This window comes from Aquarana catesbeiana, linkage group LG07 (assembly GCF_042186555.1).
Source record: "Aquarana catesbeiana isolate 2022-GZ linkage group LG07, ASM4218655v1, whole genome shotgun sequence".
Classification (NCBI taxonomy): domain Eukaryota; kingdom Metazoa; phylum Chordata; class Amphibia; order Anura; family Ranidae; genus Aquarana; species Aquarana catesbeiana.
In genome coordinates this window covers 61,502,277-61,523,820 of record NC_133330.1, presented here as the reverse complement: position 1 = coordinate 61,523,820, position 21,544 = coordinate 61,502,277, and the positions used below count along the sequence as shown (strand labels likewise).

The 21,544-nt window shown below is 41.4% G+C and overlaps 1 protein-coding gene across 2 annotated transcripts in view; it reads left to right on the top strand.

Moving 5' to 3' along the window:
* UBA3 (ubiquitin like modifier activating enzyme 3) overlaps nucleotides 1-21,544 on the top strand; it is a 51,229-nt gene that overhangs the window by 20,064 nt on the left and 9,621 nt on the right. For both annotated transcript variants that reach the window (XM_073592211.1, XM_073592210.1), the window contains 11 exons: nucleotides 5,356-5,436; nucleotides 9,844-9,926; nucleotides 10,242-10,322; nucleotides 12,052-12,095; nucleotides 12,190-12,254; nucleotides 13,487-13,642; nucleotides 16,125-16,227; nucleotides 17,149-17,262; nucleotides 18,187-18,240; nucleotides 18,504-18,540; nucleotides 18,627-18,708. In XM_073592211.1, the coding sequence (XP_073448312.1) occupies nucleotides 5,356-5,436; nucleotides 9,844-9,926; nucleotides 10,242-10,322; nucleotides 12,052-12,095; nucleotides 12,190-12,254; nucleotides 13,487-13,642; nucleotides 16,125-16,227; nucleotides 17,149-17,262; nucleotides 18,187-18,240; nucleotides 18,504-18,540; nucleotides 18,627-18,708 (900 nt within the window). The remainder of the gene's footprint in view (nucleotides 1-5,355; nucleotides 5,437-9,843; nucleotides 9,927-10,241; nucleotides 10,323-12,051; nucleotides 12,096-12,189; nucleotides 12,255-13,486; nucleotides 13,643-16,124; nucleotides 16,228-17,148; nucleotides 17,263-18,186; nucleotides 18,241-18,503; nucleotides 18,541-18,626; nucleotides 18,709-21,544) is intronic.

Genomic DNA, 21,544 nt, shown 5'->3' with positions numbered 1-21,544 from the left:
TGGGTTCTGGGTAGCTTTGCAGGTTCTATAGGAGGTTCCGTCTCATCTCCAAGTCAGGAGTCGGGGGGGGATTTCTCCTGTCATAGCGGATACTTTTCGGTTATATACTGTTGCCATCCAGGCGCACGCTACTCCACTTGATGGATTGTTACCTTCCCTTCTTCACCTAAATTTGTGTCTTTTTGCCCTCTTTCAGGCATACTGACCAGCCACACCTCAGGTCTTGGTGCTTAGGAGTATCACTTTCTCACTCGAAGACTCTGACTACAAGTGTAAAGGCTAGCTTGTATTTCTGGGAGGAGGCTGAGAGGGCTATTTAGGCCTCCTCCTCTGTCAGGCCAGGGCTCGTCTGCATTTCTGGGTGCCCACCCACCCGTTTTCCCCAGTCTTCATACATACTCATAATACTTTTTCTTCTTACATTCAGGGTATACTGGCATACTGACCAGCCAGGCCAAGGCACACCTCAGGTCTTGGTGCTTAGGAGTATCACTTTCTCACTTGAAGACTCTGACTACAAATCTAAAGAAGACACGCGGTCACACAATAATGTTGCACGAGAATCGGTTCAGTCTTACACTGCGCAAGAGGTTCTATACTGTTATGCCCTGTACACACGATCGGACATTGAACGGACATTCCGACAACAAAATCCATCTAATTTTTCCGATGGATGTTGGCTTAAACTTGTCTTGCATACACACGATCGTTCTGAACGCGGTGACGTAAAACACGTACGTCGGATCTGTAAACGGGGCAAAAGCCAATAGCTTTCGTCTCTTAATTTATTCTGAGCATGCGTGGCACTTTGTGCCTCGGATTTGTCTACACACGATCGGAATTTAAAGGATCGGATTTTGTTGTCGGAAAATTTTATATCCTGCTCTCAAACTTTGTGTGTCGGAAATTCCGACGGAAAAAGTCAGATGGAGCCCACCCACGATCGGAATTTCCGACAACACAATCTGATCGCACTTTTTCCATCGGAAAATCCGACCGTGTGTACAGGGCATAAGACTTTAGCCTTCATTCACACCAATAAGCATTTATGGAAGCACTTATACGGGTATGTTTGTGAGTTTTCAGTGATATGCTTTGTATTGATCTCAGGTAGGGCTCGTTCACACCATACATGCATGAAAACTGAATGAAATCCGACCATGTGTACAGGGCATTAGAGTGGTAAGGATGTGAAACGGTCTTCCGCAGTTGGTGGTTTCAGCAGGAGTTGTAGGCAAATTTTAAAAAAATAGATGTGTTTCTTAGCGAGCACAGTGCGCAGTGATGTAAAAAAAAATGTAGTTATTCAAAATTACGGTATGTACACACATTGAACTGGATAGACTGGTGTATTTTATTCTACCTTACCAATTATGTAATCAGTGACCTAAGTTATATAACATGTATCATCTTTATGAAGTCTCACCCTCATTCTGAACACTTTCTATAGTGCTAGATCCTAGCATGCGTTTAAAAGCCAGTAGCACTTAAAACCAAGCTTAATTTATACAGGTGCGGCATGTTCTAAAGTGGATTTGTCATTAGGAAAAGAGGCATAAAGTAATGCATGGTAGGAGGGATCTCCATGTGGCAGTTCAATGCAGGAAGAGGCAAGAGATGGGTATTTGCTGGAACTTTGTTCTTTTATGCTGGTTTTCCTAATGGCGGGCTCTTTTTTAAACAAAGATGTGTATATGTGTTCCACCAGCTGTTCCAAATACAATATTTTAACAGATTATTTAGAATTGTAAATCTTCATGTTTGTCTATGCATCTCAGTCCTATGAAGCTGAACGCCAGGTAGATAAAGTGTATTTAAAGCCAAAACTTTTCAGAGAAGATATGCAACCTTTGTCAGAGGGAGCTTCACCCTCTTTTTTTGTCTAGTTGTCTAGTTACCATTGTCATCTCGACTTAAAGATGAAGCGTAGTGTTTGCTTAAAATACCTTCCCTTGAACTCCCCTCCCCAATTAAAATTTCTTAATTAAAAATGTTGTAAATATACCTGTTTGTAGACTCAGTGATCTATTCAATGGATCTCTACTGTCCTCTTGTCGCCCTTTGCTTGTACCTGTTTGGTGGGTGGCAAGAGCCCTCCTAAACAGTAGGCAGGCTCTGGGGTGTGTGAGTAGGTTCATTTTATTGGCCTTGGTGGGAGTCCCAGCTAAGGCCCACAAAAGAAATGGGACAACTAAACCACACCCACAAATGATGCCAGACACCGATCATGCCCCAACAAGGAAAAAAGATTGACAGTGGGGAAAACAAAAAGTTCTAAAGCCCAACTCTGGCCCCCACTACAAAGGTATATAGCTCGTTTTGTCTAGGGAAGAAGTGAAACCGTTTTACTTACCTGATTCTCTGCTCCTCCAGCAGATGGTGCTCCCCCGTGCCTTAGCAGTGGACTGTCCCTTTGTATTATCATGTCCATTTCAGGGGTATGGACTCTACTTAGGCCTTGATGAAGTCAAGACTGCTTGCGCACAGGGGTGAAAAAGCGGTGGGGACCAGTCTAGTTGCAGGGAGGAGTGGAGAATTGGGTAAGTAAACCACCTCCCCTTTTTTTTTTTTTTTTTTTTTTGTTTTGTTTTGTTCAACCAAAACCATCTTGGGCTACATTTACATGGACAACTAGGGTCAGTGCGAATGACAGCTCCAGGAATCTGCTGATTTAGCCACCTACGTTTGGCTAGTTGTGGCCGTTGAGCTAGTGCCAGGTCAGTTGTAGCTGCATCTGTCCATGACTGTCTGCACAGCCAGCGTTTACCTGCAGTGATCGCTGCTGGACCTCTCTAATACTAAAGTTTTTTTCTGTAAAAAAAAAAAAAGGCAAGTGTGTAACTTTCTTTAGTTTGCATTATTGTGCTGTTTTTATGTGTTACTGGCTTTTCTGCCTCCTGTGTGACATTACAGTAACAACAGTAATCCAATAATTTGTGTTTTGGTGATTAGTATGCTGTGCTGTGTAATAGAACTAATCTAAAATCTTCCAATGGAATTGAATGACTTTATCGGCCCAAGTTTTGCTTGTAGCCAGAGCTATGAGTTGTATCCATCATATTGAAACATGCGCAATGTGAGATTGATGTTTTCTAAGGGCCTCTTCACCTAGGTACAGCTTTCCTGTGGTGTAACACATGACCAGTTACTGCAGGTAAGCCTCAGGACACAGGTAAAATGATTAGAAGACAATGGATGTAGTTCATGCCACTGTCCTGCACTGTTTAGGGATTGTAAGCTTATACATGCTTATACATGCGGCAGTTGTGCAGTAAATCAAATCTGTGACCCACGTAGGTCAAAGCAATAGATTGCCTTTCATTCTCACCACCCCATCCCATGCCAGCAGCTTATACTTCCCTGTCTATTACTCCCCCCCCCCCCCCCCCATTGCCCTAACGTCCTTTGTGGCTGTCAGCTTGTAGTTCTCCATAAACTACCATGGCACTGTAGAGCGTTGTGGTAGTTCATTGATTCTTCCTGTCAGTGTATATGCTTGCCCATACAGCTTGTATGGACACACAGATACACTGACAGATCTGCAGGAGACCTGCATGGAACCAGTTATCTGCTGATCGCTGGTGCAATGCTTTAAAGGCTCCTGCAACAAAAAATTATAAATGCACTTTTTTTTTTTTTAACCTGCAAAAAAATGTGTATTTTTGTTTTTTTTAAAGTGAACCCTTTAACTACTTCAATACAGGGCACTTACACCCCCATCCTGCCCAGGCCATTTTTCAGCTTTCAGCGCTGTCACACTTTGAATGACAATTGCGCAGTCATGCTACACTGTAACCATGTGAAATGTATCATTTTCCTCACACAAATAGAGCTTTCTTTTGGTGGTATTTAATCACTGGGTTTTTTATCTTTTCCTAAAAAAAAAAAAAAAAAAAAAAAAGAAAACTGAAAATTTTGGAAAAAAAAGACATTTTTTTCATAGTATCTGTCCAGTAATGTTTTTTTTAATAAGTAATTTTTCTCCATCATTGATGGGTGCTGATGAGGCGGTATTGATGGGCACTGACAGGCTGCACTGATGGGGGGCTGCACTGATTGGGTGGCACGAATATGTGGCACTGGTGGTTGGCACTGGTGGGCACAGATAGGCGGCACGAATAGACAGCACTGATGGGTGGCATTGATGGGCAGCAGTGATGGGTATTGATGAGCAGCAGTGATGGCCAGCACTGACTGGCATCACTAATGGGTACTGATTGCTGGCACTGGTGGGCACTCACTGCCTGCACTGTGGACACTTTATTGTAATCAGTGCCCTGATTACATGCCTAGATGTCCTCTGTGAGGAGATGCCCCTGATCGGCTCTCTTCTCCACACACATTACCGGCATCTCCATGTTTACATGTGACTGGCTGTTATTCGACACAGCCGATCACATGGTTAAAGAACCACAGCTCTTTACAGAGATCAGGGTCGAGCCATGTCCTAGCAACACGCGAGGCCACGATCGCTGCTCTGGGCGCCGTCATATGACGTCCACCCATAGCGAGAGTTGCACCGCCTGCCGTCAAAGCCAGTGACACGGGAGAAGGGCGGAGCCGAGTTTTACCCTCTGTGTCAATGGACGCAGCAGCAGCAGGACTCGGGAGCATGCCTGCACAAGTGCCCCCAGGGAATGTTGGTCTCCGTGGGAGCACTCAAAAAGAGGAGGAGCCAGGAGTGCTGCTTTTGGACCTCAGAAGAGGAGGATGGGGCCCCTCTATGCAAAACCCTTGCACAGAGGAGGTATGTATGAAATGTTTGTTATTTAAAAAAAAAAAAAAAATTTTACAACCCCTTTAAGTGTGTCTGTGTAGTAACAATTTCCCAATTTCTCTTTGGGATTAATAAAGTGTTTTGTAGGTTGCAGGAAAGAAATTTGCACGATTCCCCCATCAACGCAGACAGTGCTGACAGGGGAATCCCTTCTTCCAAGATATTATGTTCTCCCAGCGAGGAGACAGTGATTATTGTAGAGTAAAATCCGGCAGGCTGGTTGTACCCAAGTTGATTAATCGATGAACTTGGTACACTCTGCCAACTCATACACGGTTTGAATCTCGGCCAGTTGCTGCTGAACTGTATGCAGAGCCATAAAAGAAAAACTTTGATTGGCTACTGTGATTATGGCTCTTTACATGCTGATCTTTGCTTTATTGAATAAGGCTGTACGTGTGATGTGCACATAAAACTGCATTGTTATGATTTTTGTGAGCTATGTAAGGGTTGGATAAACAGTTTAAACAAACTTTTTAGCATACAAAAGCATGCACACGTTGTAACAAGATCGTGGTTGCAGGTTGGTGATATTGATTATGCAATGGAAACATATTAATTTTTTTTTCTTTTTACAGTCTCTCCAGTTTCTGTTAGAAACCTGTAAAATATTGGTTGTTGGAGCTGGGGGTTTGGGGTGTGAACTCCTCAAGAATCTGGTAATTTTACATTTTATTTATATATTGAAAATTTGTTTTGTCATTGCTTACTCAGCAAGTAAATTGTTCATAATTATAAAGCTAAACCTGAGCCCAAACTGTTAATTTTGTTTGGATTAGCAGGGAAGGCTTAGAGCAGTTCAGGTATTTATTTTAAAGTGTATTTTCACCTTTTACAGTCAAGGTTGAGAACCCCCCACTATGTGTTGTGTTCTTATTCACACAACATACCTAGAAGTACCGGTGAACTATAGTGTTCTGACAGTGGCTGAGAGCGCTGATCAAGTGCCGATCTGCAGACCTTTTTTGATCAAGCCCCTGCCATACACACAGGGCTGAATGTCGGCCGGTTCAAAAGATACCGGCCGACATTCGGCTTGTATGTACGGGGCTTTAGGACAGACGATGGTCAAATCTAGTTTACAACTGATAATGAGATTAGTTAGTACAGACAGGGTTAATTTTAACATAATTCCCCAGATCCCTTCTTAACATTATATCGAAGGGGGGGGGGGCTTAGTAGAATTTTTAGGCAAGTAAAAAGTTGGAAGTTATGCTATAATAATGGGAACAAATATAAACTAGGTCTTATCCTAATTTGACTGCAAAAACAGAAATCCAAGAAGTGGATAGCTCATTATACTCAAAGAAAAAAGTTTTAGGAAATCCCCATTCTTTAAAGTGCATTTAAAAGAAAATTGTATTATCCTAATCTTACAGTACAAGACACAGGCAAAGTATTCATAGACCCTGGGTTATAGGCACATACCTTCAGGTGTTTGGACACTGGCAAATCTTTCAAGGACATGCCCCCTGGGTGCTTCCCCTATAAACCTGCCGCGTCTGTAAGTCCTCCGTTTTTTTCTAGTGTCCTAGGGGACTTTTTTCCTTTGTGGAGAAAGCGCGCCTACCTTAACCACTTTTTTTTATTATTATTTATTTTAATTTTAAACTCAAACTTTAATTCAACTCCTCACTGCTTCTAATGCCACAAATAAAAGCAGTGCATCCAGATTAGCGCAACCGCAATAAGCCTTGAGAGCCGTACCTGGACCCCCACGCTGTAAGGGCGGCCTGTGATTTTGCTTAAGCCGCTGGATCTTGCATGGCCTCTTACCTTGGCACTTAAAGCAAAGAGTGTACTCAGCTAGTGGAACCCAGCCCCTGAAGACCTTTTCGGGGGGTATACCTACCATGATGGTTGAATCCTGGACTTTATATACAGTTCAGTGTCGTGGACAGATACGACCAGGTCATCCATTATGCTTCTGACCATTGATGGTCTACACCTGGGTAACTTTAATCCCCTTCTGGACACACTTACCCTGTATTTAGCATCCTGCTCCGTGAGTACTCCACAGGGGAATACCCAAGAGCAGGTTAAAGGAAATTGCTGCACAACTGCAAGCGAACATTCACTCTGGTGCAAGCCTGCACAATACTCAATCGCACAGTGGCTATGCACCCCTTGCACCAGAGCAGAAGCTGGCGCTAACACTGCTCTCTGTATCTGATTCTAGGTATGTTTTCAGGAATACAACAAACTGCCTATTTGATAGAAGCATAATTTGTTTGGATCTCTGTCACAATTTTTCAGTTAAATAATGGCTTTATTACAGCCATCTTTGCCTAAGGCTTGGAAATGCTGTGCCTCTTCTCCTACTCTTGTTTCTCTACCAGAGACAAATCCAGATATTCCTGCCTTAGATGAGGCAGACCCAAGAGGAGAGGAAGAGGACATTGAGGCAGTGTTAGAGGAAACTGCAGAAGATTTTTCTCCCTCTGGTTGTCGCTATATTGAAGCGGGAGCTTCACGCAACTGATTGTTAATGTGGAAAAACTCACTGCTACCATCCGAAAAAGCCTCGCCATTGTACAGTTTGATTCTTTTCTGTCTTGAAATGCCCCTGCAAAAACTTTAAAAACATTCCATGTTCATGAACTGATTTTTACTCCAAAATCTTTGCCAAACATTATCCAATGGAGAAAGGGTTCACAAAGAAGTGGCTGTCCCTGTAGTTTATTCTGTCTTAGTCGTAAATATCTCACTGTACCTACTGAAGGTGTTCCTTCTTTCAAAGATACTGCAGCTTGAGATGCTCTTAGTAGGTTCTCTTTACTCTTGCAGGCCCAGCCCTTCAACCACATCTCCCTTTAATTTCAGTATATGTCAAGTTGCAGCTAATTGGACTAGGGCAATGAACAACCAAAATTACCCTGTTTTCTAGGATCATGCTTTAACAGATCAATTATAGAAATGGCTTTCCCCTTTACCCTTTTGTATGGGTGCCCTAGAACACGAGGCAGGTCCAGAATGACTCTAATCTCCATTAACATGCACGGCCACAACTGCCTGTAAAAAGCGTTGCGCACATATTCCTTTTCAAGGAAGACGTCTATTTTGTACAGGCACTTGACCGATTCATAATGCATGCCACAGGAGGGCAGGTTTTGCATACCTCCGCTCCTCAGGAGCTTCTACTTCCTCAAAGCACAAATCACCTAACTGCTCCACCCAGGCTTTAACTTCAAAACCTAGGGTCAGCCCTTCCCTTTGGCACAAGGCTTGGGCCACCAAACCCAGTATTTCTTCCTCAAAGCCACTTTCCCAGTGAAGGGGCGCTCTCACTCCTAAGTGTGGGGCGATATCTGTTACAATTTGTCCCTCCTCTGGGTCGCAGACATCCCTGACCTTTGGGTTAATTTGGTGGTTTCAAAGAATACAAAATAGAGTTCAAAACTCACTACTTTCATCTCAAATCAACCAAAAAACTGCCCAAGGACAGTCAGATTCGCAGAATGCCTTAAACCATCTCTTGTTGGGGAGTAGTTGTACCAGTAACTACAGAAGATAGGTTCAAAGAATTCTATTCAAACCTGTTTACTTAAGCCCAGCAGGGGTATTCGTCCTTTTCTGAACCTAAAAATACGTATAAAAATTAAAAAATTTTTTGCATGGAATACACACTCTGAGACAAGGGGAATACATGGTATCCATAGACATCCAAGATACCTACCTACACATTCCCATTTATCCAGTTCATTAGTGCTTTCTGCACTTTGCAATGGCAGATAATCACTTCTAGTTTGTTGCATTGCCCTTTGACCTATACTCTGCTCCCAGAGTATTCACAACGGTCCAAGTACCTCTTCTTGCCCTTCTCAGAACTCAGGGCATCCAGGTCACAGGGAACCTAGATGACCTTCTTAAGGATTCCTCCCACATCCAGCTGTTTACAAACATCCACAAGACAATTCAGATGATTCAGGCTTTCAGTTGGGTGAGCTATTTTAAAAAAAAATCTGCCTCCTTTGCCTGGAATACTTGGGTCTGGACCCAGACATATCCCAAGCAAAAATTTTCCTTCCAGAAAAAAAAATTCTTTCTATCAAAGCCCACACTGTGAAATCTCACAAAGATAGAGTTCTAGGCCTCATTGTAGCCTCATTTTGAGGCTGTACCATTTGCCCAATTTCATTCAAGAGCTCTCCAACACAACATCCTGTTAACCTGGAACAGGCACGTTCCTTATGCTGATCTACCCATGCTCCTGTCAAGCCAAGCAGGGGACTCCCTGTTTTTGGTAGTTTTTAAGCCCAGCCCTCACAATAGGGAGGTCTTTCTTTCCCTGTCACTGGAAAAATCACAATAGATGCCAGCCTTTCAGGCTGGAGAGAAGTGTTCCAGTTCCCCATCAACATCTTGGAGCTCAGAGCAGTTGGTTGGCTCTGCAAGATTGGCCCCACCTTCTGCGAGGACACCCAATCGGGGTGCAGGTCCTGGCCTACATTGACCATCAAGGGGGCACCAGGAGGCATGCGGCCCTGAAGGAAGCAAATCACATAATCTCATGGATTGAAACCCACTGTCCAGTGATCTCTGCAGTCCATGTCCCAGGAGTGGAAAACTGGAAAGCAGAAATATATAATTTCTTACATACTGTATGTAAGGGCTGTACATGCTCGAACTTAAAGTCCCAGTTTTATATGATTTATGAGATGTATATATGACGTATAGGGATGACAGAATTTAAAGCCTTCATGTGATTTAGATCTCTACCTATAGGATTTCTTTAATCCACACTGAGCTAGGTGTAGATTGATTTCCAAAAGACGGTTTCTCTTTTAGATCATCCTACTGTTATCAATTCTAAATCTGGAATGGAAAAATGCTGATTATCATGTGGAAATGAACCTTAAATCTGCTTTAGGGCCCCAGGGAAATTGTACTAAATGTGCACTATTGATCGTAATCCATAAGTGTACCACGGGATCAATATCTACTTTCATTTCCTTTTGCTTGTCTGAAAGCTGATGTAGAGCTAGAGAGCATTTAAAATATAATAAGCAAAGAAATATATATAATTTTTTTTTTTTTTTTAATAGCATTTTATCTCTTGTCAACAGGCGCTCTCAGGATTCCGACAGATCCATGTTGTAGATATGGACACCATAGATGTCTCTAATTTAAACAGGCAATTTCTTTTCCGGTAGGTATTGACTTCATTACTAGAGTAAGAAAGTTGAAGAGAACATAATTTTTTTTTTTTTAAATTTTGCAATAGTTTTAGGGTATATTTGAAGGCTGATGTTAACCACTTGCTTTTTTTCTTAAACATATTTAATAAATTTTTCACTATTCACCTTGTATCCTGCGTTAAACATGTTGGATCCACTGTGCACTAAAGCCTTCCTCTTTGGGAGAACCATTTACAGTGTCTACCTTTCCTCTGTCTTCACATAATTTGCTTGCTATTTAATTACAGTTATGCTTGAATAAATTGTTTTCTGATATGCTTTTGCAGGCCAAAGGATGTAGGAAGACCAAAAGCAGAGGTGGCAGCTGAATTTATAAACAGCAGAATACCTGACTGTTGTGTCACTCCGTATCCTTCCTGGAAGTGTATGAATCGTAAACATTTCAGACTTGGCATTGTTAAAGTTTAACCCCTTGGCACCGAGTGTACGAAAATATGCGGCCCCCACTGCACTGGGCTTTTTCAACGTGGGGCCATGTATATTCGTAGCTCCCTTTGTGCTGCGAGAGCCCCACACGGTGTGGTCCCAGCACAGAGACCGGGTCCTGATCATTAGTACAGGGCCTGGGGCCAAGAGCCCCAGGCCCTGTACTAATGATCAGCATCTGGAATGCTCGAATCTGGGTCACCTGATCGCTGTGGTAGCCTCTGATTGGCTATCAGAAGCCCGCCCTCGTTTTTTTTTTTTTCTCTCTGTCCTTGCAGAGAGAGAAAAAAAAATGTGTTTAAAGTGTTTGTTTTTGGTCAGTTCTCTTGCTGTGCTGGGAACGCAGTGTACTCTCCAATGATCAGACTTTTCCTGACGTCTCCCCCACTGCACAGCCATTCACTGAGTAGCTCAGTGTGCTGCTGCTTTTCCTCCCCCAGTTCTTATGCAGCTGAGAACAAAGGGAATGTGATCACTTCTAAACAAAGTAAAACCGGTATTTATAATTTTTTTTTATTTTTATACAAACATGTTTTGCCTTTAAACAGAATAGATTGTTTTACAAGGTGATCGTTTACAATCACATAAAAAAAAAATACCCAGATCAAGGTTTGAACTAGGTCTGTGCCAGGGATAGTGTTTGGGTCAGGGTCAGAGGGGTCGGAGGTTAGGGTCACTGTTTTTGGACAGGTTTTTTTTTTTTGTAATTTGTATCAGTGTGTTTTAGGTAGGATAAAAAGCAAAAGGCAAAATGCACACTATTGTTTCTGGCCTGTACTACGGGTACAAATCACAAAAAATATACACATACGTGGTATCACTTCAAGCATCTATAGCAGGAGAATTTATTTTGGGTTGTCCTTTGGTGGAAGGTTATGGTAGCAGAAAGAAATATACAGCTAAATAAAAAGGTGTTTTTTTTTTTTTACTATTTTGGCCCAGTTTTCCTTTGATAATAAAAAAAAAAAAATCAGGAAATATCCATTGCCATTTACCATCTTAAAAGTCCAATTTGTTTTGAAAAAAACAAGATCTAATCCACCTGGATGCACATAGTAGTTGTGATGATATGTACAGTTTTACTAACACATGTCAAAGTTGCAAAATTGTGCTTGGGCATTAAGATTTGTTTTACCCGTAGGGGCGAAAGGGTTAAAAAAAAGTTTAAAATGTTTATTTTGTGGCTGCCACAGACATTTTGTGCATGCCCCAGGTTATTTCTAACAGAAATGCTGATGGCTTTGGCCGAGACCACTGCGAAGACATCAAATATTATTCCTCCTAAGCCCGCAATGAACTATACATCATACCAACAACATTCATTTGTACTTTTTCTTGACTACACAGATGTGGTCTTGACTACTAAGATCTGACACCTGCTGACGTTTGCAATGTTGTCAATTTCTTTCTTAGATTATTCATTGATTTTTGTACTGTAAATAATGCAATGGGTGACAGCAAGATAAACCCTGCTGCAAATGTGAGAGTGAGTCTGTCTCTGCTTGAGTACATGGAGGGAGTTCCCTTCTCCCATAGTGTAGGCAGAAAATGCTCCTCTGCCTAACGCATGTGAGCATATTGAAGGAGGCAATGAGCAGCAGCAAACCTGAATTTACTTTGTCCTTAACCTTGGATTCTAACAAAATAAAGTCATTATAAAAAAATTCAAGATATGGATGAATCGTTTTATCGAGGTAATGCATGTCTCTTGATTTCAGATATTAGCATTAATGATCCCTTGTTATTCAGGAACGTAATTTTTTTTTTTTTTTTTTTCAACCACTCCAGAGTTCCATCTCGTAGTATGTGGTTTGGATTCAATTATTGCCAGAAGGTGGCTGAATGGAATGCTGGTAATGTTACACTTCCTTCTTATTGCGTTTTAAAGCAAACCTGTTTACATAGTAAATGCCTCTTACGTACATAAACCTTGTGCACCAATTCATACATGTAAAATTGTATACAAACCCAAATCTTCACGAATCTGTGTGTGTATGAATTAATGTGTATAAATGTGCTGCAAGTTTATATCAAAATAATTGACCTAAATTAATATATAATATATAAACATAAAAATTCCACATTTATATTTATACCCGGGGGGTGTATGTATTTGTATGTATGTGTAGATGTGTGTGTGTGTGTGTGTGTGTGTATATGTGTATATATATATATATATATATATATATATATATATATATATTCACAAAAGTGAGTACACCTCTCACATTTTTGTAAATATTTTATTATATCTTTTCATGTGACAACACTGAAGAAATTACACTTTGCTACAATGTAAAGTAGTGAGTGTACAGCTTGTATAACAGTGTAAATTTTCTGTCCCCTCAAAATAACTCAACACACAGCCATTAATGTCTAAACTGATGGCAACAAAAGTGAGTACCCCCCGAAGTCAAAATGTCCAAATTGGGCCCAATTAGCATTTTCCCTCCCTGGTGTCATGTGACTAATTAGTGTTACAAGGTCTCAGGTGTGACTGGGGAGCAGGTGTGTTAAATTTGGTGTTATCGCTCTCACTCTCTCATACTTGTCACTGGAAGTTCATCATGGAACCTCATGGCAAAGAACTCTCTGAGGATCTGGAAAAAAAAAAATTGTTGCTCTACATAAAGATGGTCTAGGCTATAAGAAGATTGGCAAGACCCTGAAACTGAGCTGCAGCACGGTGGCCAAGTCCATACAGCGGTTTAACAGGACAGGTACCACTCAGAACAGGCCTCGCCATGGTCGACCAAAGAAGTTGAGTGCACGTGCTCAGCGTCATATCTAGAGGTTGTCTTTGGGAAATAGACGTATGGGGGTGAGGGGTTCAGCCTGTCAGTGCTCAGAACATACACCGCACACTGCATCAAATTGGTCAGACCAGCCAAAAAAGCTCTGAACCAGTGTTAAGGCCTTCACTATATCAGGGTCTTTGCAGTCATCCCTTAAATAAATATATTGCATTTTGGGTTTAAAACGCTTTAAAAAAGAAGACCAATCCAGCCACCTGGGTAGTGGCGTGGCTGATTGTGTCCTATAAAGTGCAGTTATTATACACTATACATTTTTTCTTTATTCCTAGATGTCCCTCTTAAATTATGAAGATGGAGAGGTACAGCAAAGCACGGTTGTTCCTTTTATTGATGGAGGTACAGAAGGCTTTAAAGGAAATGCTCGTGTCATTTTACCGGGAATGACAGCATGCATAGAGTGTACTCTTGAATTGTACCCACCACAGGTTAGTGTGTAAAATGTTTTTGGTACGATTAAGGTCACCTGCATGTGTCAAAAGGTACACCAGTTGTCCACAGAACAGGTGGGAAGTGGGCAGTTGCACAGAGGTCTTCACAATTCTTAGCCTTGACCAGTGTGATAATTGTTGTTATTATACAGCGCCAACAGTTTACAACATGAGGGCAGACAGTACAGTTACAGTACCATTCAATTCAGGAGGAATCAGAGGGCTCTGCTCGTTTAGAGCTTATGTTATGTTGTATTTACTAATTTAGATGGTAAAAGAGTTCATCTAACGGTCCCTTACCTGTCTATTTAGCAGTCTTGCTGTAGTTGCTCTAGATAGATGAGCATGGACATTTTCAGAGGTTGACTGTCTCCTGCCTGATGTCACTTTGCATCTTCAGAAGTACACGGTGTGAAGTGCAGATTCGTTTCCTGTAAAGCCAGACAATTTGTTATGGAAAACCACTATATATAATGTGTACCTCATACGTCTTCCCTGCTGGATGTAAATGCCAGTAATGAGCCAATGCTGTGAACATTTTTCTACAAGCACCCATCAGATTCAGGCTTGTCTTTGATTGGTGATGTTTTTTTTTTTTTAGAGAATATACAGAACTTCTATTATAATAAATTGTAAGACTATATGACTTTAGCACAGTTGCAGTGTTTACTGACCAGTATCGTATTACATCAGAAAAAGATCACCTGGGTCTAACATGCACTGAACACAGAAAAAGAATGTTAATAATTGAGTGGTAACAAACTGCAATACTTCTTACTAAAAACTTCCACTTGCTAACAGAATCCTAAAACATCTGTAATAGAACTAGAAAACATAAACAAAGACTGCAGAGCGCAACAGCAAAGTGTAGAAACTCCTTTTAATATGAAAAAGTAAAAACAAAGTATCACATTTATAATGGAAACTCTTTACTTAAAGCATGCCAGGGGTATAGACTGGCTCCGGCTCTTAGCCACGTGTTGCCACTGGGATCTGGCAAGGTCGAGTTGTTGGCTCCAACATTCAGTCCACACCCCTATCCTGTTCCTCCTCTTGCCACCCACATGATGACTTTTAGGAGCGCTCCATTCACTGCTAGATATGCCGTCAGCTTCCTTAGGCTGAGAGCAGGAGCCAGAATACACCCCATGTATGTTATAAGTAAAAGGTTTATTTTGTGAGTGTAATGCTTTCTTTTTACATTTCATATTAAAGTTACTAGATATTAGAGTTACTGCACACAACTGTTGTGATTTGCAATCTGTTTTTTTTCTGTACTTGACACCATTAGTAGCTCAGTGAATGCTCTCACTTGTTGCCTGGAATTGTTTTCTCATTATCTCAGGGTCCCATCCGATAGATGTACAAAAAAGGGGAAAAAAGTTAGACTATACACTTTTATTTTACACCTGGCTTTTGCCCTACAGGAGATGAAATCGCTGTCTTTCTTGCAAGATTCCTAAAAACTAATTCCCACCGGCTGGTGTGCGGTCTGGCCGGATCACGGATCCTGGCACATCACACTTTTTTTTAACAAACTATTAAAATGTCACACAAATATTTAACAAAGTTTAATTTGCACCAGTGGGTTGCCTCACACTGTACTGTGCTGAAAAAAAAAGTACTGGATGCAGTACTTCTTTTCAGCGCACACCACCAGATCGCAGTGGTGTGAACCACCCACATAAGGAGACAAGGCATGTTTCCTTGTTACCTTGTCATGTGGTGGGATTTTGCTGGAATGACCACCCAACACAGTCCCACTGCATCTGCTGTAAATGAACCCTAAATATTGCAAGATGACTCTCCAGCACAGTGTTGGTCAACGTCTCGCAAGATTGTTTTTAAAGGGCCCATACACACAAGTGCATAAGCGTGTGTTGTATAGAGATCAGCAAAAGAAAATGAAAAATCTGTGTTGCTGGTCAGTATTTGGGGCTTGCATGCCACACTTTCTTGAATAAATGTTTAAAAAAAAAAGCTAGAAGAATTTTTAGACATGTATAGCCATGTGCCTTACAGCTCATCTTTTGGTTTTTCTGCCAGGAATCTATGATGTTCATCAAACAGTACTGTGTGCAAGTGCCCTTAATCAGTACACCCAGCTGGTTCAAGTACCAGAGATTACCTACATATATTGGTCTTGTATTCTCTTGTACTGAGTTCGGGAGTGGGAGGCCAAGCATTAACAGTCAGTCTGGCTCTGCTGCACTTCCCATGTGCTGATGGAACATACTCATAGGAGGAGAAAGCCAAGTGATGTACTCCCTTTAGCTGCTAAAATAATTTCTATATATGTAATTAGCCACTTTCCCAGAATTCAGCTTGACGTGTATATATTTTGTGTAAAAATGTAATGCACCTGTGCTTTTTTTAATTTTTTTATAAGGCTAAGTTACATTTGAGCGTCATTCCATTAAATTCGCCTGTGTTTTCCTGCACTGTTACTGTAACGTATTTGTATTGTTCTCTCTCTCAGATTAACTTCCCCATGTGTACGATTGCATCTATGCCCAGGTTACCAGAGCACTGTATAGAGTATGTCCGGGTTTTACAATGGCCAAAAGAGCAACCGTTTGGAGGTATAACCGAAATCTCTTTGATATGTAGTTAGCAACTCATTTCTGATCTGCAAAGCGATTCCTTTTCAGGTTTGCAAAACTTATGTGTATATATATATGGCTTAATATTTTTTAATTTTAGATGTATTTGGAAGGGTTAGTGACCTGTTAGGTTCTTATTGCTGTCTCTGTCCCCGCTGGAGAGAATCACCCCCTCGATCTGTCCTGACAACGATTATCACAGAGCTGAGAGTGGGGAAAATCCAAAATTGTAAGTTGTCACTGGAAAGCCAATGGAGGGGAATCTTCCAGTGGGGACACTTGTTGCAGTGGCAGCTGTTTAAAAAGTAGATTTCCTCTTGTGTCTCTGCAGGACAGGAACTGAAGGAAAATATTCTTCAATGAGACATAGATGACCAAAAAAATTACCATAGCTTTAAAAAGATATTGTCACATCCTCCATGTACACACCTTTCTTATGCTCTCGCAGCTCCTTGCTCCTCTACAGCCAGTGCTGAAATCAGTTGTGTCGGCGAACTGGGGGAGCATTGGCGTCACTCCCCTAATCCTGTGACAGTGCTCAGGCCTAGTGATTGGCTACTACACCCAGACAATATCACAGGGGAGCAGGTCACATACTTACCCCATACCTGTAAGTGCTGGGTATTCTTGCCAGTTATGGGGGAGCAATGTTACAGTGTATGGGGTTGGGGGTATTGTTTGCAAAGAAAGAGGACAGCAGTGACAGGTTTTGGTACATGAGACTCCTGAATAGGGGTGAGTGCAAGGGTTGCATCACAAAGGAGGCCAGGATTCAAGTAAGAGTGTTGTATTCAGACAACATTTGTTTATCATGGATATCAGATCTAATCTGAAGAAAAATGGCTTCTGTGCTGTGCACAAGGCTGTATGCTTTTGTATAAAACTGTTTGTTTTCTCTAGAGGGCGTTCAGCTGGATGGAGATGACCCTGAGCATATCCAGTGGATATTTAAGAAATCTCTTGAGCGTGCTTCTCAGTTCCACATCCGAGGAGTGACATACAGACTCACTCAAGGTAAACCGAAGCATCCTGTAGCTGGAAAGATTGTGCATGGAACTTTTTTCATATTTCAGTTATAACTCCAGTCAACTTTTTTTTTTTTTTTAATTGCGTAGGCAAGGTTTTGCCTCAGTGCCAGGTTTTCATTGCTGAGTCCCAATTGGGGAGCTTTCCCCTAACTTTCTTTCCTCAATATTACCACTGGGAAAGGAAGCATAGGGAGATCTTCAACATTAAAAATTTGATGGGTTCTAATCTTCCTCACACGATGTTTATTGCTGTTTGTCACTAGAACTGGAAATGAGAGGAAACCTATCCAAAATTATTATAAAGGTTTAGGCTGGCATTTAAACTTCAAATATTTGAAAATGTGATGTCTGGAGTCTTATGATCTGCAGTAAGATGTATAGTTTAAACTTGTGGTAGGTTGAACTTTACAGTGGAGGTCTAAACCCCCCCCCCACAATTTAAAAGCCTGCAGGTACACATACTGTAGCTGCTGGCTTCAATAATCAGACTCTTACCTGTCCTGAAGCCCAGCGATGTTGGCACTGCAGCTGATGTTTCCTACAAATGTCTGGTGCCGCCGCCAATGCCGGTAAGGGAACCCGGCAGTGAAGCATTGCGGCTTCACAGTCGGCTCCCTACTGTGCTCTCTTACTGGCTCAGCGGCGGGGGGAAAGGAGGGAGCCTTCTGAAGTACCTCGCCATGGCAAGGTCCGGCGGAAGTGGGGACAGGGTACCTGTCAAAAACAGGTGCCCACTCCCCCAAAAGATGCCAAATATGGCACCCGAGGGGGGGGGTAGGAGGAGAGACAGATGAGCGGAAGTTCCACTTTTGGGTGGAACTCTGCTTTAATATAATATATACTTTATAAAGCTCATATGAGATCAAATGGAGCTTATGCATGTATGACATTATTTTTTTCTGATTCGTAGGTGTTGTGAAAAGAATTATTCCAGCGGTAGCGTCTACAAATGCAGTAATTGCAGGTAAAACACTGAACTTTTTGTGAGATTGTTTGTTTGGATTTTCTGGTTTCCTTCCACAACCCAAACGTATACTGGTGGGGTAATTGTTTTTAAGACATAATGGCCTTGTGTGTTTGCTAATTGTAGGGATTTGAAATCTTAAGCATCTGTGAGCACCTTGTTCATGTTTCTATTACTGTGGTAGCGACTGTTCTCAGTTAACTTGCTTTCTTTAATGTATATAAGTGACTTTAATTTGACAATGATCTCTTTGTACTTTTTAGCGGCCTGCTCCACTGAAGTATTTAAAATAGCATCAAGGTAATCAAGTTTATAAGTCACTCTTTTAATCTAAGTAGTTCCATGGCATGTCATTTGTTGACTCTTTTCATTATGATTTCTTGCAGCGCTTATATGCCCTTAAACAACTATCTGGTATTTAATGATGTGGATGGATTGTACACGTATACGTTTGAAGCTGAAAGAAAGGTTTGTACAGACATAGGTGTGATGTTTTCCCAGACATTTTTAACAGGATTTCATGACCTTGCATTGATTTTTATAAAACTTGGAATTACTCTGATCTAAAACCCCTACCATGAGCTGCCAGTGAGTAGCAACAGATGCATATAGGAAAGCATCTATTCAATTAGTTTATCTGTTTTTTAATAATATGACCTTTGCTGATGGATTTGTTTAAAAAAAAAAAAAGTCAATTTTAATTTTGAAAAAAACTCTATTTAGTAGTTGTCTGTGATTGCCTGCATGACTAATCTTGTCGCATTGTCGATTTTATGACAGCCTGTTAGGTAATCTTCCCACTTGCATTTTTTATAGGAAAAATAAATAGATTGCCAGACCAAGTTAGTCAGCATTTAAAAAGCGGTCCTGTTACCGATTACATAAAAAAGAACTGCAAAAGAAGGACATTAATACCTAAAGGATAGCTTCAGCTTTGGTAACATGTTCCACCCTTTTTTAGGGTGGAACATGTAACATGTTCCCACTTCTGCAGTTGCTCGGTGATCCGAGCCCTGTGTCTGACAGCGGTACGAAGAGAAGCTCCCCATACCTTCTGTCACATTTTGAAAAAAGAGTGGTCGTGCGGGGCTCTGCCCACACAGCCACATCCTTCATTCACAGAGTTCTGTGAATGAACTACAAGTACCAAAATACTTTGCGGCTGTCAGCTTGTAGTTCTCAAACAACTACCATGGCAGTGTTGAGCGTGGTGTTAAATCGTTTATTCTTTCTAAATGGAAAAAAATTGTTGCGCAGGTAGAAGTAAACAAAATGAAAAAGTGAATATAAGCTGCTGTCAACACAACAGGACAACTTGTGATAAAACCAAATAAATAACATAAGTTGCTGCGCTAAACAATTAAAGTGGTGCAAGTTGTAAGGATTTATAAGGAAAGTGTCCATATATAAAAACAGCTCATGTTGTTCCCCAAAGAGGAAACTGTGATTGTGAACAGTCTCCTGGTAAGTGTCCAATATAGGTGAGCAGGTAATTAGTGGGAACCTATCGCCCAAGTGCACCTCCACTGTAGATCACATAAAATGCTTACCAGAAATCTAGACTCTAAATGACAAGAGTTCTAAATACACATGGGTAGTATACACAGAAGATTTGATCGATTCCCTCTGTTTAGGCTGAAGGGGATGGTGTCATGGCTGACGGTAAGGATCGCTCCATATTACAACCCATAGGGAAGAAAAGAACTGCCCACATAGTGTAAAATTGTATAATGATTTATTAAAGAAAAGTAATGCTATGAACTCGGCAAAATCCAGATAAAAACCAGCAAATCAAATTTAATTGTTCCCGGAACTGGTAGTAGTCTAATCAGACTATCCGCAAGTATGGCCGCCATTGTATTGGATCGGATGACCAAGCCTCAGTTTGAAAAATGGCTTGGCCATCCGTTCTAAAATAATGGCGGCCATATTTGCGGGTAGTCTGATTAGACTAGCGGGGATGGCTGTGCCCTTTCTGTTCCGGACAATATATATTTGTGTGGTGACGGACGTGGACTCCATGCCCACGATGACGTTAACTCTGATGAAACGTGCAGGGCAGAGTCCATGTCCGTGATTTCACCATGCAAGCTGAACCTGCTTACATGGGGATAAGTTCCTGGGAACAATTGGATTTTATATGCTGGATTTTATCTGGGTTTCTGTGAGTTCTTGGCATTACTCCTTCAATAAGTCATTATACAGTTTTACACTATGTGGGCAATTCTTTTCTTCCCTATGGGTTGTGATATGGAGCGATCCTTACCGTCAGCCATGACACCGTGTCCTTCAGCCTAAATAGAGGGAATCGATCAAATCTTCTGTGTATACTACCCACATGTATCTAGACTCTTTTATAATTTGGAGTCTAGATTTCTGGTAAGGAAGAGTTTTATGTGATCTAGAGTGGAGGTGCACTTGGGTGATGGGTTCCCAATAATTATCTGCTCACCAATATTGGACACTTGCCAGGAGACTTTGTTCACAATCGCCATTGATTCTTCCTGTCAGTGTGAAACTGCCTGCCCCAAAGTTCACATTGACAGTCTGCAGGAGACCTGCATGGCACCAGTGATCTGCTGATTGCTGGTGCAATACTTTCCTGGCTCCTAAAAAAAATAAATAAATAAAAAATAGTAAATGCACATTTTTTTTACGTGCAAAAAAATGTGCGTTTTTTTGTTGTTTTTTTAAAGGTCAACTTATCTTTTAACTTGTGCCTCAGACCTTCATTCTTTTACAGAGTAATGGTCTCCCATCATAATCCTGAGCATCCAACAATTCCAGTTATGTTTGATGCCTGTGTTTCCCAACACACCCTATGCTTGGTTTCAAGAAACCAGTGTAGCACCACCATAAAATTAACATGGGACCACAGTACTGTAAGGCTTAAGTGCTGGTGTATTTGCTGGATATAAATAAACATTAAAGTGGTTGTAAACCCATTACAACCACTTTAACCTACAGGTAAGCCTAGATGAAGGCTTACCTGTAGGTGCAAGAAATATCTCCCAAACCTAAAAGGTTTAGGAGATATTTGCAGGAATAGCGGCACCGATGTTTACGGAGCAGGCGCACTGAGCGTGCCGTTTCTAACGGCGATCATGCCGTTAGTGGCGGCACCAGCGAGCATGCGCGGGAGTGACGTCATTGCGGCTCCGGCCAGTCACAGTGCCGGAGCCGCAATACCCGGAAGTCACTCTGGGATAGATGGTTGCGTCAGAGGAGATGAATGAGGGCCGATGTCGGGGTAAGTAATTCATAACTTCCTCTAACTTTTTTATTTGTAGAGCTGAAAATCTTT